The sequence below is a fragment of the Macaca thibetana genome, chromosome 12, assembly GCF_024542745.1.
Source record: "Macaca thibetana thibetana isolate TM-01 chromosome 12, ASM2454274v1, whole genome shotgun sequence".
NCBI lineage: Eukaryota > Metazoa > Chordata > Mammalia > Primates > Cercopithecidae > Macaca > Macaca thibetana.
Window position 1 is genome coordinate 4,344,635 of NC_065589.1, and position 18,623 is coordinate 4,363,257.

At 51.2% G+C, this 18,623-nt stretch overlaps 1 protein-coding gene and 1 long non-coding RNA gene across 8 annotated transcripts in view; both read left to right on the forward strand.

The window, feature by feature from the left end:
• PER2 (period circadian regulator 2) overlaps positions 1-18,623 on the forward strand; it is a 46,011-nt gene that overhangs the window by 2,116 nt on the left and 25,272 nt on the right. For 2 of the 3 annotated variants that reach the window (XM_050752511.1, XM_050752512.1), the window contains exons 2-6: positions 8,793-9,041; positions 9,881-9,943; positions 10,982-11,136; positions 13,972-14,093; positions 15,636-15,837. In XM_050752511.1, coding sequence (XP_050608468.1) covers positions 8,812-9,041; positions 9,881-9,943; positions 10,982-11,136; positions 13,972-14,093; positions 15,636-15,837 — 772 coding nt within the window. In that variant the 5' untranslated portion in view covers positions 8,793-8,811. Of the gene's footprint in view, positions 1-5,692; positions 9,042-9,880; positions 9,944-10,981; positions 11,137-13,971; positions 14,094-15,635; positions 15,838-18,623 lie in introns of those variants that run through there. The other variant, XM_050752510.1, reaches the window with a different exon arrangement.
• Positions 15,844-18,328, forward strand: LOC126933055 (uncharacterized). 5 transcript variants are annotated; one of them, XR_007718406.1, is made up of 4 exons: positions 15,844-17,433; positions 17,479-17,658; positions 18,002-18,091; positions 18,138-18,328. It is a non-coding gene; the product is annotated as an uncharacterized LOC126933055 (long non-coding RNA). The 5 variants fall into 5 exon arrangements; XR_007718405.1 differs by having other exon boundaries at positions 15,844-17,748; XR_007718404.1 differs by having other exon boundaries at positions 15,844-17,703.

Below are 18,623 nucleotides of genomic sequence, written 5' to 3' on the forward strand. Positions count from 1 at the left end.
TGGCGTTTAGTCAGAAGAAAGACAGGCTCTGGGTGTGCTTTTACCTTTTGAAAACTACTCTGGCAGAGTGAGCCAGAAACACACAATTCCATAAGCTTGGCAGAGACTGTCCCCACACTTCTGGAAAGCTGACCAACCTTCAGAACCAAGGGAGAATCAGACAGTCTAGAGGGGGCCTCTGATGGGCCCCTCCCCAAGCCCAGGCACTCTCCCCTAGGGACCAGGCCCTCCTTTCAACTCATTATGCTCATCGTGTACACATTTGTAACAAGTTTGTTACCATATTTCCAAGTCTAGAGCAAATTAGAAGCAGTAAATGAACAGCAGTGACGGGTGACAGGAGTCAAGGCCACTTGGTTTTCAGAGGCTGGTAGTTCCCAAGACAGAGTGGGCTGCTGTGCTGATCCCTCACCGGCCTCGAAGGGTTCCTCGTGCTCTTCCTGGGGTGACATAGAGGAATCAGAATCTGCTCTTTAAGAAACCAGGTGCAGGAGGAGCAGATGCCTCAGCTTCCCGCAATTCAGAGTAGCTCAGCCGCTGACACTTTTGCCTTTCTTATTGCTGTAAAGTCTTGTAGTTCTAAAAATGTAAGGATTTAAAAGTCTGAATTGAGAGCATTAAAGGTGTCCTGGTGAGGCCAAGACAATGCCTCCCTGGTGCACCTCCTTCCCTCCATATTTGGACGGCTGCGGTCACATTTTCCGCAGTTACCCAACCGTTGCCATGGAGAGCGCGGCTGTTTATTTAGCAGGACAAACATTTTCTCAGGATTACAGCAGGCTGGCCTCAGGGATTTGGCTCCTACCAGGAAGTAGAAAACATGTTATAATATTTGGGGTTGTAAAATCCTGCAGCACTTGCAGAGACAGTACATGCTGTATGATCCTTATTATGTAAAGTTCAAAAGCAGGCAGAATTCACTAGGCTGCGAGAAGCCAAGCTAGTGGGTCCCCGTGGGGTAGACGGTGGCTGGGAGGGCCACAAGGAGCCTCTGGGGGGCTGGCAGTGTCCTGCGTCTGGTGACATGTGACATGGGTATGTTGTTTGTGGATATACATCAAGCTGTGACCTCATGAGGTGGGACTCCTCTGGTAACTGAACACTGATTTCTGATTTCCACAAAAAAATGCCTTTCCGCCTTAGGGTGTGAGGGTATGGAGTACAGTAAGACTTCACCAGTCCTGGCAGTGGCAGTGGAAACTGGAACTGGGTCCCAGGCTGTGCTTTCATTCCTAATTTTTAAACACTATTATGGAAAGTATGAATATCTATGAAAGTAGGGAGAATAGGGTAACGAACCCCTGTGACCCCACCAGCCAGTAGTTTCTGCTCCTGGCCCCTCTCCTTCCCCACCCCCACCGGCTGCTTTTCTTCCTGATCCCAGGCTCTCCATTCTTGTTGTGGACTGTACTTTCTGAATGGTGCTCTGTCAGGTTGAGGCAACCCAGCTACCACAAATATGGCCAAGTGACCTGGTCAGGGGTCCGAGCTTAACCTGTTTCCTTGAGTCTGACTGTTCTTGTGGGCAGAGCCAGTGCGCAGACACGTGAAGGGGGCCTCAAGGGCAGGTTCACGCCCAGAGGCTCATGTTGGCTTCTGGCAGCCCCTTTTCCACCAGGCTGTCATTTTCCGTCCTGGGCTTTGGCACCCAGAGCAAATAAGTGCTTGCCCGCCCTTCCTCCCCCTACCTGCCACAAGGTAGAAACAGGTTTCCTAGGAGCTCACCAGGGACAGCTGGTCCAGCCAGTTCTGGGTACACATCTGTGGAAGGCAGGAGGCAAAGTCCACTTTGACAGGGGTGTTGGTTTTGCCACCTTCTCAAAATGAGGCTGGTCTATTAGAGCCGCCAGGGCTGAGAGACGCATTTTCTGGAATGACGAAGTTTCTGATGATTTGGCTTTCACATTTCTACCAAGCTTACTCTGTCCTCTTTGCAAAAATACTTATTTTCCACTTAAGGTAATGTCGGGGCACTAGTGGGTCGTATTCAGACAGGCTCACAGGGGCTGGACTTGGGTGAAAACCAGGAGCTAAGTGCAAAATAGTGAAAACCAGGAGAGCTACGTGCAAAGTGCCCAGGGCCCAGACAGCACGGTGGCTTCAGATACCTGATGCTCCTCCAAGGACTGCCTGGGCTGGGGGTGGCACTGAGTTCTTAGTCCTTTAAATACAAGAATACAAGCCAGAGACAGCTACTGTGACAATTCACTCTCTGTCTTTTAAAATTACTTTTGTTACCCTTCTGTTTTTCTTTTCTTTTCTTTCTTTTTTCTTTTTTTTTTTTTTTGAGATGGAGTCTTGCTGTGTCGTCCAGGCTGGAGTGCAGTGGTGCAATCTTGGCTTACTGCAGCCTCCATCTCCCAGGTTCAAGCAGTTCTCCTGTCTCAGCCTCCCGAGTAGCTGGGACTACAGGCACACACCATGACGCCCGGCTAATTTTTGTATTTTTAGTAGAGACGGGGTTTCACCATTTTGGTCTGGCTGGTCATAAACTCCTTACCTCAGGTAATCCACTGCCTCAGCCTCCCAAAGTGCTGCGATTACAGGCGTGAGCCACCGCGCCCAGCCCCCTGTCTGTTTTTCTGTAGTGATTAGCAGTGATAATACAAGCTAATATTACAGTCCAGATACCTTGCATGGATTGTGTCATTTAACCCTTCTAACAACCAGTAGGAGGCAGAAACTACTGTTGTTCCCATCTCACGAATGAGGACACAAGGCACAGAGAGGTTAAGGAACTTGTCCAAGATCACACACTTAGGAAGTGGTGAAACCCAGCTGAAACCCAGGCCATCCAGGACCTGTCCCCTTAGCCACTCTGCTGCTACCTCTGATCACCTTAATGACTCACTCAGAGCATAAAGGACCAGCTGCTTGTCTGGGGGAGGGCTATGGGGATGAGATGGGTGGTGTCCAGGATGTTGGGGGGGGTCAGGAATGACAGAATGCCCTTGGTACCCTGGACAGCCTCTTGGCAGCTCCACTGAACCATGGCAAGAGCGCCCTGAGAGGTCTCCTTGTTTCCCCCTTGCCTCAACCCTGCAACTCCATTAAAGTGTAAGTCACATCTTGTTGCACAGAACTCTCCATGGTTTCCTATCGGAGTTCTGACTATCTGCCCCCGCAAGGCACTCCGTGATCTGGCCTTGCTGCCGCCCTCCTGCCCCTGCCCGCTCTGCTCCAGCCTCGTGCACCATCCTCAGACAGGTCAGGTACTCGCCTGCTGGAGGGCCTTTGTGTGTGCTGTCCCCCTGCCTAGAATGTTCTTCCTTGTTCTTCCTCTGGTAGCCCACTCTCCACGCTCTCCAGCTCTGCCTTCAGGCTCTCTTGAGAACGGAGTCTGAGGTGAGCCCTTTACTGGGAATTGCAGTCCCAGGGTAGCAGTAGAAAAGGAAAAGGGAGGTGAGGAAGAAAAGTCTGGAAAGCACACAAGATGACACCCTGCTGAGATGAGGCTCTGCCTTACAGACACACACAGCTGGCTGCTCACCCTGTTGGGACCTCTTCAGAAAGCCTGTCCCAAAAAAGGAAAGAAGGAAAGAAAGACAACTTCAGAACGGTCCGTTTGAGGGAGAGACGGAGGCGGCATTTTCTGCCAGCGCCACCTTGCCTCCTGCCCAGCACGTGAGCTCTCCCTCCTGTCCAGCTGCCTCATCAGACCCTTTGGCGGCAGCCGGGACAGTGAGGGGCAGCAAGGACCCCCACAGTGGAGTGGCACGTTGTCTGAGTTCACACAGGCCAGGCAGAGACAGAGACACCCAGTCCCAGCCTCAGGTGTGAAGCCAGAAGGAGCTGCTGGAGCACGTGACTGCCAGCCTGAGAGAGCGAAGCCCAGGGACTCTGAGTCAGTTCACACATGAGGGCTCAAGTGCAAGGTCCTTGCCAAATGCCACCTACACCTGGGGCCACCCTCACTGAAATGTCACTCCCAGCCCCTCTATTCCCCCTTGCTAGTTGCCTGCTGTACTGTATATTCTACTTTCTTATTTATTGTCTGTTTCCCCCTAATGTAAGCTCCCTGAGGGCAGGAAAGATGTCTGCTCTGTTGTCTGCCCCAGTGCCAGGCCTCAGTGCTAAGTGAGTAAGGGCAAGTCAGTGGGAAACTGCTGGCATCAGGCGGGCCCTGCCTGAGTGCCATCTGTCCTATTTATTGTTGTCGTTATTTATTGTTCTTGGACTTGTTCATCTATGTCTGAGACTCTCCCCACATCAGTGTTTCTGGCCTCCGTCCTTTTAGTGGGTGTATAGTATTCGGAGCATGGATGTCCCAGGTTTGTGTCTTCAACAGTACGTGCCAGGGCCTGGGGATCCAGTAGTGACCAACTCAAACCCCTACCCGCATGGAGCTTAGGTCCCAGAGGGGAGGCAGGCAGTAAACAACCCACCCCTCAGTGCTGGCAAGGAAAGCCCACAGAGCAGGAGTGCAGGGCACAGAGAAGGAGCTGGTGGGGAGGCGGTGCTGCTCATGCAGGCTGCCCAGGGCATCTACAGGAAGAGGGCTGTGGGCACGAGGGAGCAGCAAGTGCAGAGTCCCTGTGGTCAGAGCACACAGGGCTGGGGCCAAGGGGTGGGCAGTTAACAGGACATGCCCAGGAGATTGCAGGAGCTGGACTTGCAGAGCCTCTGGCCCTCATGCCCACTAGAGCTGTGCTCTGAGCAAGGGTCTGAGCACAGGCCAGGTGTAAGCTAAGCCCCTTCACCAGGATCGCTCTAGATGCTGTGTTGACCATAGCAGGGCCAGGTGGAGGCACGGGACCAGTTTGGAATTTGAGGCTGGCTCCTGGCCAGGATGATCGTGGACAGGATGCGTAGCCTCCTTGTTGATGGTTCTTTCCAGATTTTTATATTCCATGCTCACACATCTCTGTGCACATAAATAAGCACTTATCTGCAATGGATTCCTGGAGGTGGGAAGAGTATGCAGATTATAAACGTTGCTGTGAACTCAAATTTTTCTCCAGAAATACCCTATTACTATACCACCATACTCAAGAGCCACTCCTCCACCTGACCAACGCTAGGGTGAGCAGTCCTGTTAATTTTTGGCAACCTGATGGGCATGATAACCTCATCCTTTGCATTTTCCTGATGCTAATGAGGTTGAGCCTGTCTCTACAAATTCACAAATCTTTGGTGTTTCTCTTTGTGGGAATGGCCTAGGCAGTCTTCGTGCTTAGTCTCTCTCTTCCCAAAAGATATTACCATTCATCTTTCATTGAATTTGCTAGAACTGCCATAAAATGTAAACAAACAAAGACAGGAGTAATAGACTTGCTTATTTTGTTCCTGACTTTAAGTGGAATGACACTGGCATTTTGGGTTTTATATGACTCAGGATATTGATAAAACCAGCTATATAACCCACAATCAAGTATCCTGTAATTGAGATTTCCTCCCTTTGACCATAAGCTTTTCCTCTCAGAGCTATTAATATATATAGATAGACAGCTGGGCACGGTGGCTCACGCCTATAATCCCAGCACTTTGGGAGGCCGAGGTGGGCAGATCATGAAATCAAGAGAGCGAGACCATCCTGGCCAGCATGGTGAAACCCCATCTCTACTAAAAATACAAAAATTAGCTGGGTGTGGTGGCGGGCGCCTGTAGTCCCAGCTACTCAGGAGGCTGAGGCAGGAGAATCGCTTGAACCCAGAGGCAGAGGTTGCCGTGAGCCAGGATTGCACCGCTGCACTCCAGCCTGTTGACAGAGCGAGACTCTCTCTCAAAAAAAAAAAAGTAGACATTGTCTTCTGGAAATGTAATATTGCTGAAGAGATATCCAAGACTAGTATGATTTTTTTTCATCCTTTATGGGTAACTTGTTTGTTCTCTTTGAATGTTGATAGGATTTTCTTTATCCTTGGAGATACTGTTTGTCATCTAGATGCAGTTAGGCGTTGGACTCCTGTCCTTTGATTGGCAGATTCAGCTCTGTCTTTGGCTCAGGATGGTTCTCTATGTGTCTCGCTCATTATGGTTTCTGGTTTATTGTTCTCGTCTCTTTCAGAAAGAGCTGTAATCCACAGGTAAAACCCGGCCCTCCTCCGTCTCTCTTCCCTTCTCCTTTCCCTTTGCATTTTAAAAGTTTCTCATGCGTCTCCTCCCTATCACTGAAGCCATTTTCTTTTTATTGACTCTGAACTTTGTCCTTCCTAGTTTTCCATTCTAATGTGGCATTTTCATGTCAGACTGTGTGGCCTTATCGCATCCCTCATTACTTGTTTCATTGAGTCCATCACTTCTTGTATTTTTAGGATGAAAAGTAGATGCTGTCCTAATTTGCTGCTTCCTCTGTGGCATGAGGGTTGTGTTCAGTTGTCTTTGCTGTGTGTCTTTTCCGCAGCCCCGTATTGGCTTTCTTCTGTTTATTAGTTTTTGAACAAGGCAAGGTCTAGTCAGCCCTGCTGTTCTCCAGACACTGATGTGGGTGGACTCTTCGTGAGCCCTGCCTCTCACCAGGCTCTCCCGGAGTGGCTCACCCGTGAACGGACTTGACCTGGGGAAGGGGGTGCTGAAGGCTCTCGTTGGAGCTTAGCCATTCAGTTCCTAGGGCCAGCTGTTGGAATCCGGCTCCCTGTGTGTGTGGCCCTCAGTATTGCTGGATGGTTTCGAGCCCTTTCTCAGAGTCGCCCTGTAGGGGAGGGCACCTGGGGGTGTTCAGTGGGTGAAGCGTGTCCAGGAGAACCTCTCCTTCCCACAGGATTTCTGTTCCAGTGTCCGTTCTTCTCCCACAGCTTCCTCACGAAGCATCTTCCTGGTAGTAGAGCTCTTGACAGTCCAGCCTTGACCGTGGTTCAGGCCGTCTTCTTCCATGGCGGGGGATAGCAGGGATCTCAGCACTAGCCACTTCCTCAGGGGGATTTGGACTCCAGTGCACTCTTCATGCTCCTTCCATCTGAGCGACAAGCAGCAGGACGGATCTTCACTTTGTGGCGAATGATTGGGACTTCTAGGGCTGCTGAAAATAATCCCTCCCCCCAACCAATTGTATAATCCTTGGTCATTTCACGTCGGTTCTGGTGGGAAGGAGGTGGAAGGGGAGGCTCTCCCAGAGCTAGATGGGAATTGGAGCATAAGATGTTTCACAAGATTTGGGGTCTGGAATCTAGAAACCCTTCTCTCCCCTTGTTCCGCCTGCCCTGGGAAGGGCCAGACGGATGCCATGCAGAAGTGGCAGTGCCACACTGGACCAGAGTTGGGGCCGAGCACAGTGCAGTGGCAGGAAGCAGGAGGTCCCCACGTAGCCAAGCCTGGTTGTAGGGTGGGGGTCCCATCTTCAGATGCCGGCAGGCCTGGAATCCATGGCCATCATCTGCTACTGTGTGGTCTGGGGTGAGCTACCCACCCCTGTTGGCACCTCTGTAGAACAGTCCCCTGCACACCATGTAGACAGTGATCCAAAGTTGCTGGGAAGGCTGTGTGTTGAGTGCTTAGCATCATGTCTGTAGTCAGCAGCATCACCCCAGAGCCTCACAGCTGTGTTCGTTAAGCATGACCACTTGTGTCAAGCAGGGCCTTCATCTGGCTCTCTCCAGTGCCCTGCTTGAGTGGGTGCCTGCTTCCTGCTGGGACCCTGCTGAAAACGCTGTCCTGGGGATGGGGGGACATCACTAGGTGAAGAAGGGAGGACCCAGGATGGTATTTTGGCCTCCCACCTGCTAATCAGTCCCACCCCTCCCTACTGCCTGTCTCTGCTCACCCCCTCAGTTCGTGTCCAGGATGATCACTGGTCTGTCTTTTTTCAGCCATTCCACCCACCTACCCCAAAGTGCTGAGGTAAAGCTTCTGTCCAGCACAGCAGTGTGAGCCTGTCCAAATGCGAGCTGAGTTCCGTGGGCCTGGCACTCAGAGTGCCTCAGCAGCTCCCAACCATTCCTAGTAAATGTGAACCCACATTGTCCTGGTCCCTCCCCATCCCACTTGTACATGCCTGCGGGGCCTGGGACTCCCGAGCTGCTGGGAGGGTTCCACACCTGCCAGGCCCCTCTGCCCTCTTTAGCCAGCAAGCCCTGTCTGTCTCCATATCTCCTGCTAGCCTTGGCTCCTCCTCCTGTAACTGTGCCGTGTGTAATGGCCAAGATTTCTGAACCCGGCTCCCCTACCCCACCATCATCTGGGGAAATTTATAAAAGGCAGATCACCCGTTCAGAGGGACTGTGTGCTTCTCCCAGCACTCCACAGGCTGGGCGGTGACTGTCAGTGCTCTTGTTTTTTCCCAGCACTCCACAGGCTGGGCGGTGGCTGTCAGTGCTCTTGTCTGCCTTCTGATGAGGCCTCCAGCAGCTCTGTGTCGGGGGCTGAGGCTGCCTCATTCAACCCTCTTCCTAATCCATGGCAGATAGGAGCTCTGTCAATAAGAACAAATAAGTGATGTGATGAACTAATATGTGTGTGATTGATTGCAATGAAAGGGCAGTTTTGGCTGGGTGCGGCTAGCCACAGCTGGCCTGTAATCTCAACATTTTGGGAGGCTGAGGCGGGCAGATCGCTTGACTTCAGGAGTTCGAGACCAGTCTGGGCGACATGGCAAAACCCTGTCTCTACCAAAAATACAAAAAATTAGCCAGGCATGGTGGTGAGTGCCTGTGGTTCCAACTACCCTGGAGGCTGAGGTGGGAGGATCGCTTGAGCCCAGGCACTGCATTCCCTGTGCAAAGGAGTCAGACCTGTCTCCAAAAAAGAAAGAAAGAAAGAGAGAGAGACAGAGAGAAGAAAGAAAGAGACTGCAGTTTCATTAGTAACAGAAAGAGTCAAACGGGTGCTCTGCCTGACAGCATCCCTCTGTTTGCCAGCTTCATTCCAGAGCCCAACATGAATGGATACGCGGAATTTCCCCCCAGCCCCAGTAACCCCACCAAGGAGCCCATGGAGCCCCAGCCCAGCCAGGTCCCACTTCAGGAAGATGTGGACATGAGCAGTGGCTCAAGTGGACATGAGACCAACGAAAACTGCTCCACGGGGCGGGACTCGCAGGGCAGTGACTGTGACGACAGCGGGAAGGAGCTGGGGATGCTGGTGGAGCCACCGGATGCCCACCAGAGGTAAGTTCAGCCTCTGGCCAGATGGAGGCTGGGCAGGTTGTTTCCTCAGTGGCTCATTTCTGCTGTGATTTGATTGCTTTTGCAATCTTTAAATCATGATTATCAAGTTTTTCAAGATTTTTGAAAATGATTAAAATGTGCCAGTGTCTGTCCTTCCTTATAATGAGGCCCTGTTGATTTTATAGATCCAGTTGCCAACAGACAGGTACTGGGTAGCGTAAGGAGATCTTGGGAGGTAGCAGTGGTGGGTAACTCAGCCAGCGGCTGCTTATACAACACTGGGCGGTTTATAGAAAAGGAACTGGTCCCTGTTGTCATGTGTTTCTGTGTCCTGGTACTTAGTTTTTCTCATGTCTGAAAGTTTTGGCCGGGCGCAGTGGCTCAAGCCTGTAATCCCAGCACTTTGGGAGGCCGAGGCGGGTGGATCACGAGGTCAGGAGATCGAGACTATCCTGGCTAACATGGTGAAACCCCGTCTCTACTAAAAATACAAAAAACTAGCCGGGCGTGGTGGCGGGCGCCTGTAGTCTCAGCTACTTGGGAGGCTGAGGCGGGAGAATGGCGTGAACCCGGGAGGCGGAGCTTGCAGTGAGCCGAGATCACACCACTGCACTCCAGCCTGGGAGACACAGCGAGACTCCATCTCAAAAAAAAAAAAAAAAAAAAAAAAAAAAAAAAAAACGAAAGTTTTATGTTCCAGCTTTATCTTAACCTTGTATTTTTTAAAAGTTGTCTTACCATGGTGTTATCTAACCTGTTATCACTGGTAGGGTGGCAGGGGAAGATGTGTCTGGAGCATACAGTTGTCTAAATTTTGCTTTTATTTCTTGTTTTCATAGTCCAGATGCCTTTAGCCTGATGATTACAAAATCTGAACACAACCCATCTACAAGTGGCTGCAGGTAAGGCCAATTAGAACTTCGTACACAGAGTTTTTAGAGAAATTGAAAGACTTCTTATTGGAGGTTAGTTTTTTGGGAGTGACGTGGCTTTTTTTAAGCTCTGCTGAAACCCGTCTGTGTGGCTGTGTGAGTATGAACCCAGCCTTACCCTGGCCTTTCAGACAGTGACTGTGTCCCCTCGCCATCCAGAGCCCCCAGGATGTCACTCCAGTACCTGTAGCTTCTCCCAGCTCTACTCGAAACCGACTTTGCCTGAGTCTTGGGCATTTTCATCTAGAACATTCTTCACCCTTCTTAGGTGTTTGTAACAAACTTACCCTATGTCAATTTTCCTGTCACCTCTAGAGCAGAACCCGGCTCCTAGTGCAGGACCTGTGAGCACTTTGCATTGCCTGAGAAACCTTGATTTCCATCATTCCTTCTGCACCCTCTGTTCCGAACAGGCCCATCTTCATCAGCCCTGCTGTCCTGTCTCTCTAACATCTCTGTATCCTCAATTAATGTTTGAAGACCCTTCTCCACAATCCCCTTTTCTCTGTTCATGGCTCACTTTTATGTCCCAGGAAGTCACTGTGCTGTCCTCTGTAATCCCATCACTCAGTCCTTCTTTACCTGGGGCAGGGAAGGAGGGCACAACTCAGGGCACAGTCCACTGCACCAGACTGTGGGTCGGCCAGTATCCTTTCCTGAGCAAAGCCTAGCTCTAACCCTTGGCGGAAAAGAACACAGCTGGAGGGACTTCTCCAGCATTCAGTTGGGTTAGAGCGGTGATTCTTGACCGGGTACAATTTGTCTCCCAGCAAGAACCATCTGGCATTGTCTGTCGATAGCTCTGATTGTCATACTTGGCTGTGGTCTTCCTGGTCTATTGTGGGTGAGGCCAGGGATACTGCTAAATGTCCTGCAGAGCCCCACAAGGACCATCCAGATCAAAACGTCTTTAGAGCTGAGGCTGAGAAAATGGACAAGAGGCACGTTTCTTCAGGAAAGGACACCTAGGAGGCTAACATTTGGCTGCCTCTTTCTTGAATCCTGCAGTAGCGACCAGTCTTCGAAAGTGGACACACACAAAGAACTGATAAAAACACTAAAGGAGCTGAAGGTTCACCTCCCTGCAGACAAGAAGGCCAAGGGCAGGGCTAGTACACTGGCCACCCTGAAGTACGCCCTCAGGAGCGTGAAGCAGGTGAAAGGTACGTCGACCTCGCACATCTGCTCCAAACCTATAGAAATATGTTTTAAATCCCCCCAAATTATAGCTCAGATTGTGTTGACTTTCTAAAACTCGAGGCTTATCACAGCTCACTGTAGCCTCGACTTCCGGGCTTAAGCGATTGTCCTGCCACAGCCTCCTGAGTAGCTGGGACCATAGGCATGTACCACCACGCCCAGCTAATTTTTGCCTTTTTTGTGGAGATGGGGTCTCACTATGTTGCCCAGGCTGGTCTCGAACTCCTGGACCCAAGCAGTCCTCCCGCTCCAGCCTGCCAAAGTTCTGGGATTACAGGTGTGAGCCACTGTGCCTGGCCTGGCCTTTTTCTTTACAGTGGAAACAACCAGCTCTGGAACTTTGAAGAATTCCTCAGCTGTGTTGGTCTGTTGTGACGAGCAGGCAGAGACCATCAGTGTGAGCCAGGGTGGGGAAGGAAGGTGCCCTGCAGAGCATCTTCACACCTCCTGCCAGCTGATGTGTGAGCACCTCCCGATTCCGTGGAGCTGTGCCTTTTCATGTGTTGCACACATGCACTGAGGGGCTGGTGGATCTTTTACATTAAAAACGTGCATAAAAGAAAAATCTGAAAGGCTTAAGGTGAAGCAGTAGCTGTATTCTATTATCATCAGTCGTTTCAAAGCACAGCGTACAGTTAGGACAAAGTTCTTCACTAGTAATCATGGGTATAAACTCATTTCAAGCAGTCTTCATATTTTTAAATATTTCAGTAATTTTTCATCAGCAGTGAGCAGGTCATCGGCACTCACCTCTGGGGTCCCTTGAGCCAGGTGTAGAAGGGTTGCTCTGCCATGTGCTAGCTTGGACTTGCATTTTTGGGTGTTGTCTTTGGGTGTCCTATAAGTTTCTCTGCAGGCTCCTCCCTAATCCCATTGTCCATTTGGTGAGGGTTGATATAGACAGAACAAGGTGCCTCAGCTGCTCGTCATTGCTGGTCAGGTCTAAATATAAAATCTGGTGCCCCTGGGATGAGCACCCTGCCATGGAGGGCACCGCTCTGGGCCTGTGTGGCCATGGAGGCCCCGTTTTCCAGAAGGAGGAGCTGGAAGGGAAAGTTCATTCTGATCAGTTGGGGTGCTCTGTTCTCAAGTGATTATGTCCATTTAAGGTGTTTCCCTCTTGGCATCTGCAGTAACTTCAGAGCTCAGAAGCTCTGCCACATGGACATTTTCCAGACTTTCCAGCAGTTTATATCTTGATTTCAGAGCATACTCAGATATGTGCCTGTTTCTGAAATTACTGAAGGTGACAAAACTGAAAGCAGATGAGACCCAGCTGTGGATCCAAAGGTCTCCTCACCACATCACAGGAAGCACATGCATGGCAGAATCCTGGGTCAGTCTCCTAACACAGCCCCAGGTTTCATGTATCCAGGGCCTGTTGAGCCTTGAGGGCAAGTGGCAGCCTCGAGCTGGCCCCTTTGCTCCCGCCTGGAGTGAGGGCCGCTGCGGCCATGAGCACCGACACCCAGAGACAGGCTTGTCACCCCAGAGCCCACTGGATAAGCCAGGATGGCGTGGGAACTCAGATGGAGTGGCCCCCTCCTCTTCAGATTCTATTTTGAAAACTTTCTTTCAAATGTTCTTGTGCCTGCTATTTTTTTAAGCAGTCAGTTTTGCCTGGATGGGGGTGTCTGATGGCATCACCCAGGGAGTCAGATGTGCAGGGGTTGCCATGTGGTCCTGTGTGGAAACATGGATGTACCATAATGATTAAAGACCTTCTGGAGGCCAGGCACAGTGGCTCACGCCTGTAATCCCAGCACTTTGGGAGGCCAAGGCGGGCAGATCACAAGGTCAAGAGATCGAGACCATCCTGGCCAACATGGTGAAACCTCGTCTCTACTAAAAATACAAAAATTAGCTCGGCGTGGTGGCATGCACCTGTAGTCCCAGCTACTTGGGAGGCTGAGGCAGGAGAATTGCTTGAACCCCTGGGAGGTGGGGGTTGCAGTGAGGTGAGATCACGCCACTGCACTCCAGCCTGGCGACAGAGTGAGGCTCCATCTCAAAACAAAACAAATGGGGCCGGGCGCGGTGGCTCAAGCCTGTAATCCCAGCACTTTGGGAGGCCGAGATGGGTGGATCACGAGGTCAGGAGATCAAGACCATCCTGGCTAACACGGTGAAACCCCGTCTCTACTAAAAAGTACAAAAAACTAGCCAGGCGAGGTGGCGGGCGCCTGTAGTCCCAGCTACTCGGGAGGCTGAGGCAGGAGAATGGCATGAACCTGGGAGGTGGAGCTTGCAGTGAGCTGAAATCCGGCCACTGCACTCCAGCCTGGGTGACAGAGCGGAAAAACAAAAACAAAAACAAGAATAATTAGCTGGTTGTAGTGGCGGGTTCCTGTAATCCCAGCTACTTGGGAGGCTGAGACGAGAGAATTGCTTGAACCTGGGAGGCAGAAGTTGTAATGAGCCTAGATTGTGCCATTGCACTCCAGCCTGGGTTACAAAAGCAAAAATCCATCTCAAAAAAAAAAAAAAAAGAAGCCCCTTCTGGAGAACGTGAGAGGTAGCTGGAACTCTGACCATGTAACCTTAAATAATGTAGTTGCCACATTTAAAAAATTTTATAATCAAAGACCTTCTGATGTTTCAGGGAAAAATATCCTGATTTCTGTTTGTGAGTTTGTTTTGCCTTCACGTATCCGTGTGTTCTGTGTCCCAGGAAGACGGGATTTATATCCTACCTTTTCATTTGAGAAAATAGAGCCCCCAGTTCGTAAGAGCTAGTGACTATCTCCGGCCAAGTGCTGGGTTCTGCCCGCTGAGTGTGAGCACTGTCTATCCTGCAGCCAACGAAGAGTATTACCAGCTGCTGATGTCCAGCGAGGGTCACCCCTGTGGATCAGACGTACCGTCCTACACTGTGGAGGAGATGGAGAGCGTTACCTCTGAGCACATTGTGAAGAATGCCGTAAGCCTCTTCCCGAAGTTTCTTTCTAAACGGCGGGAGTTCCTCCTCCAGGCGAGCTAGCTCAGAGCAGTGGCCAGTGGCTATAAGGCAGGAACGTTTGGGGTTTCAGCAGTTAAGTTCCTACCTTTAATAGGAAGAATGTGAAGTCAGTGATTCTGGAAGTGGCATTCATGTTCTGGACTTCTGCCTTCTGTGAGACTGTCTTCTTCGTCCCTGCCCAACTTTGTCCTGTAGCTCATGGGTGCAAGGACAAATCCACTGTGACTGAACTGGGGGGCTCTGGGTTTTCATGTCCTCAAGGTGAGGAGACAGACTTGGTGACAGTCAGTTCACTTGTCCAGGGCTTTGCGGTCATGAGGGGGAGCTGGGATTGGAGACTCCAAAAACCATGCATTTTTAAGCACACCCAAAGGTGGGCCCCTTGGAGGGCGCATGGGCCACATACACACACACCTGCTCTACCACCCTGAGTTCTCAGCCAGTGAGAACAGATGTAAGGGCCAGCGGGGACCCCACGTGTGCTGGGACCATTGTGAAGCTGGCCTCATAACAGGGCTCCCTAATCCTTCCCATCTTCCTCCAGCGTAACCCCCAGGCAGCCCCCAACCCTGAGCCTAGAGGGCCAGCCAGCAGCAGAGCGCCCATGGTGGGCTGGAGGGGCCCACCCAGAGACCTCTGCTCCCCAGGAAGCCCCTAGAACCCTGGGAGAGAGCAAGGCTGGTAGAGGTTGTTGGAGCAGGCCAAGTGAGCAGAGGGTCCCCCACCTCCCTGTCACCCAGCCTGGACACCAGGTGCCATGTCCAAGACAGTGGGGTGAGTGGCACCTTCCAGTGGGTGGAGACAGCTGGAGTTTATTCCAGCAATAGAGCCCTGATGTGTTGTTTCGAATAATATGTTGGACCTCCCAATATCTGTAACAGGTGTAAGAGTTAAAGAAGAAAGAAACATGAAATGCAGCTTGGCAGTCAAAGACAGGTTTCCTTTAGTGAAAACCTGAGAAGCGCTCCTGGCCGATTTTGATCAGGAGCGCTTTCTCTGCAGACTGAGAGTATATGTTGGTTTCAGGGTGAGGGGCTTATCGCAAGCCTGGAATGTTAGTGTGTTGGAGGAGTTTATGGCGGGGCTGGACCGTCTCTGGGAGGGGGAGGTTATCTTGGGACAGGCATCTTTCTGGGCCCTGGAGTGGGGTTATCTCGGGGCTAGCGTGTCTCTGGTCGGGGAGGAGTTTGGAATGTTTCTGGTTGGAGATGTACTTGTGGTTTATGGTCATGTTGACCGTAGCCATTAGGGTGATGCCCTTTGGATGTAGGCCACTTTTTATTAAGGTGAACTTTAGAATGAGGGGCTTGTCCAAGATGGCAATGCTCCTGCTCTGTCAACAGGCAAGATAGGATTTTTTGGTCAGGGCTAGGCAAGGGGCTCAGAGAGCCCCCCACCTCTGACGCTCCTGGTGGGCGGCTCCCTCCAGCCTGCCTGCCTGAGTCAGACGTGGCGGCCAACCCCGTCTGACCTTGTCACCAGAGCCCTACTCTTCCTTTTCAGGATATGTTTGCTGTGGCCGTGTCCCTGGTGTCTGGGAAGATCCTGTACATCTCTGACCAGGTTGCATCCATATTTCACTATAAAAGAGATGCCTTCAGCGACACCAAGTTTGTGGAGTTCCTGGCGCCTCACGATGTGGGCGTGTTCCACAGCTTCACCTCCCCGTACAAGCTTCCCTTGTGGAGCGTGTGCAGCGGAGCAGGTGAGGTCATCGAGGTAGTGCCTTGTTTCCTCTGGGGTCTGGAAAGGGGCCAGGAGCTGGGCCCACCCCAGATGTGGTGCAGGTGCCCTACCTCACCTTTCAGAGCCCACCTGTGGGGGCCACCAGCTGCCTGCTCTGGCAAAGGTAAAGGATAAGCAGTTGTTCATCTCTTCAGAATAAATTTAGTTAAAATAGTCTTTTCATACATTTCAGAGAGAGAAGCCGTTGAGAATTTTAGAAATGAAGTTGTTTTGAAAAGCTGGAATCTTGCTGCAGTTGCAGTCGTGGGAGGCCGGGTCGGGGGCAGTGGGGAGCATGAGCAAGGCGCCCTGCTCCCTGCACTCAGGCATCCCCCTACCACCTTGGCAGCTACAACCAGTGAGTGGGTCATGTCCCAGAATGACTTCCTGAGGGTTCTTTGCCTTGACCAGGGCTGGCTTTGGGTATATAGACTGTGAGGTCCCTAGGCAGATGCCACTGGCCCCCGAGGCACTGCAGGCCAAGTGTGCTGCACTGTGGGTGGCAGCCTTCCTAGCTGCCAGGCCTGCCACTGTAGCTATCATCTACCCTGCCTCATTTCCAGGCTCCACGCCCCAGCCAGGCCCTCCCAGCCAGGTCTGGTCAAGTCCCTAGAGCCAGCTGGGGGCGTGCCTGCCTCTGGGCCTCTGCCAGTGCCTCCGACCCCCACTCTCCTCAAGGCCTCCTGTGCCCCAGCTCCTCCCTGCCCAGCTAAGTCAAGGACCAGGTGAATTCTCAGGGGCCTTTCCAAGCTGCTGATTTTGTATCATTTTCTGTAATTAGTCATTGCTTCTGCTTTCCTAATTTCTTTTGAGTAGACGAAATGTTATATGAAAGACCTAGATCTAAGATTTTTTTTTTTTTTTAGTTTAGATTCCCACGAAAGCAGAGATTTCTTTTTTTAAAATCCCTTTCAACTCTTAGGGAAACACCTCTTCCTTCATTTCTGATGAGGTTGCCTGATTGATTTCATATTTTCACTAGACATTTCATATTTTAAAGGAAGTTACTGTTTCACCAAAATACCAATGTAAGCCTTAAATGCCAAGTTATTTCTGTTAGAACTGACTATCCCAAAATTATGTAGCACTAAATGTTTGGGTTTCTGTTTCACTGTGGCCAGACCTCTGCACACCTACCCCAAAGTCTGAGGCAGCTGAGTGGCCAAAGAAAGAGGCTGACAAATTCAGTTTCTTAGAAAGAAGTATTTAACAGGGACTTAAGAACAGAAGCTGTGCATGTTGTGGGTGGCGATGAGACAAGACTGGATCCCAGTGCCATTCCCCCAGACCTAGGGCTTCTATGGGACGGGCACACAAGCTTCAGAGGGAACCGGCAGGAATTTGCCCTGAGGGCAGGATTTACCTTAAGCACCTGCTCTTACTCAGGGACAGTAGGTAAATGAAATCTCCAAGGCCTTCCCAGAACTGGGGTTAATCAAAAGTCAGCATGGAGGCTTGGCTTCCAAGATGTAGCTGCTGTGGCCTTCACAGCTTTCTTTGTCGATGTTCTGGACTTCCGTGAGTGTGCTTAGTTGGTGTGTTTGCAGCAGTGCACCGTGAGTGTGTTCAGTTGTAGGTTGGTGTGTCTGCAGCAGTGCACCGTGAGTGTGTTCAGTTGTAGGTTACTGTGTCTGCAGCAGTGCACCGTGAGTGTGTTCAGTTGTAGGTTACTGTGTCTGCAGCAGTGCACCGTGAGTGTGTTCAGTTGTAGGTTACTGTGTCTGCAGCAGTGCACCGTGAGTGTGTTCAGTTGTAGGTTACTGTGTCTGCAGCAGTGCACCGTGAGTGTGTTCAGTTGTAGGTTGGTGTGTCTGCAGCAGTGCACCGTGAGTGTGTTCAGTTGTAGGTTGGTGTGTCTGCAGCAGTGCACCGTGAGTGTGTTCAGTTGTAGGTTGGTGTGTTTGCAGCAGTGCACCGTGTAGTTGTAGGTTACTGTGTCTGCAGCAGTGCACCGTGAGTGAGTGCAGTTGTAGTGCAGCAGTGCACCGTGAGTGTGTTCAGTTGTAGGTTACTGTGTGTTGCAGCAGTGCACCGTGAGTGTGTTCAGTTGTAGGTTACTGTGTCTGCAGCAGTGCACCCGTGAGTGTGTTCAGTTGTAGGTTGGTGTGTTTGCAGCAGTGCATCATGAGTGTGCTCAGTTGTAGGTTACTGTGTCTGCAGCAGTGCACCGTGAGTGTGTTCAGTTGTAGGTTACTGTGTCTGCAGCAGTGCACCGTGAGTGTGTTCAGTTGTAGGTTACTGTGTCTGCAGCAGTGCACCCGTGAGTGTGTTCAGTTGTAGGTTGGTGTGTTTGCAGCAGTGCATCATGAGTGTGCTCAGTTGTAGGCTATTTGGTGTGTTTGCAGCAGTGCATCATGAGTGTGCTCAGTTGTAGGCTATTTGGTGTGTTTGCAGCAGTGCACCATGAGTGTGTTCAGTTGTTAATTAATTGATGTGTTTGCAGCAGCATCATATACCGTTTTGAAAATGTAAGCCTCGGCCGGGCGCGGTGGCTCAAGCCTGTAATCCCAGCACTTTGGGAGGCCGAGACGGGTGGATCACGAGGTCAGGAGATCGAGACCATCCTGGCGAACACCGTGAAACCCCGTCTCTACTAAAAAATACAAAAAAAAACTAGCCGGGCGAGGTGGCGGGCGCCTGTAGTCCCAGCTACTCGGGAGGCTGAGGCAGGAGAATGGCATGAACCTGGGAGGCGGAGCTTGCAGTGAGCTGAAATCCGGCCCCTGCACTCCAGCCCGGGCTACAGAGCGAGACTCCGTCTCAAAA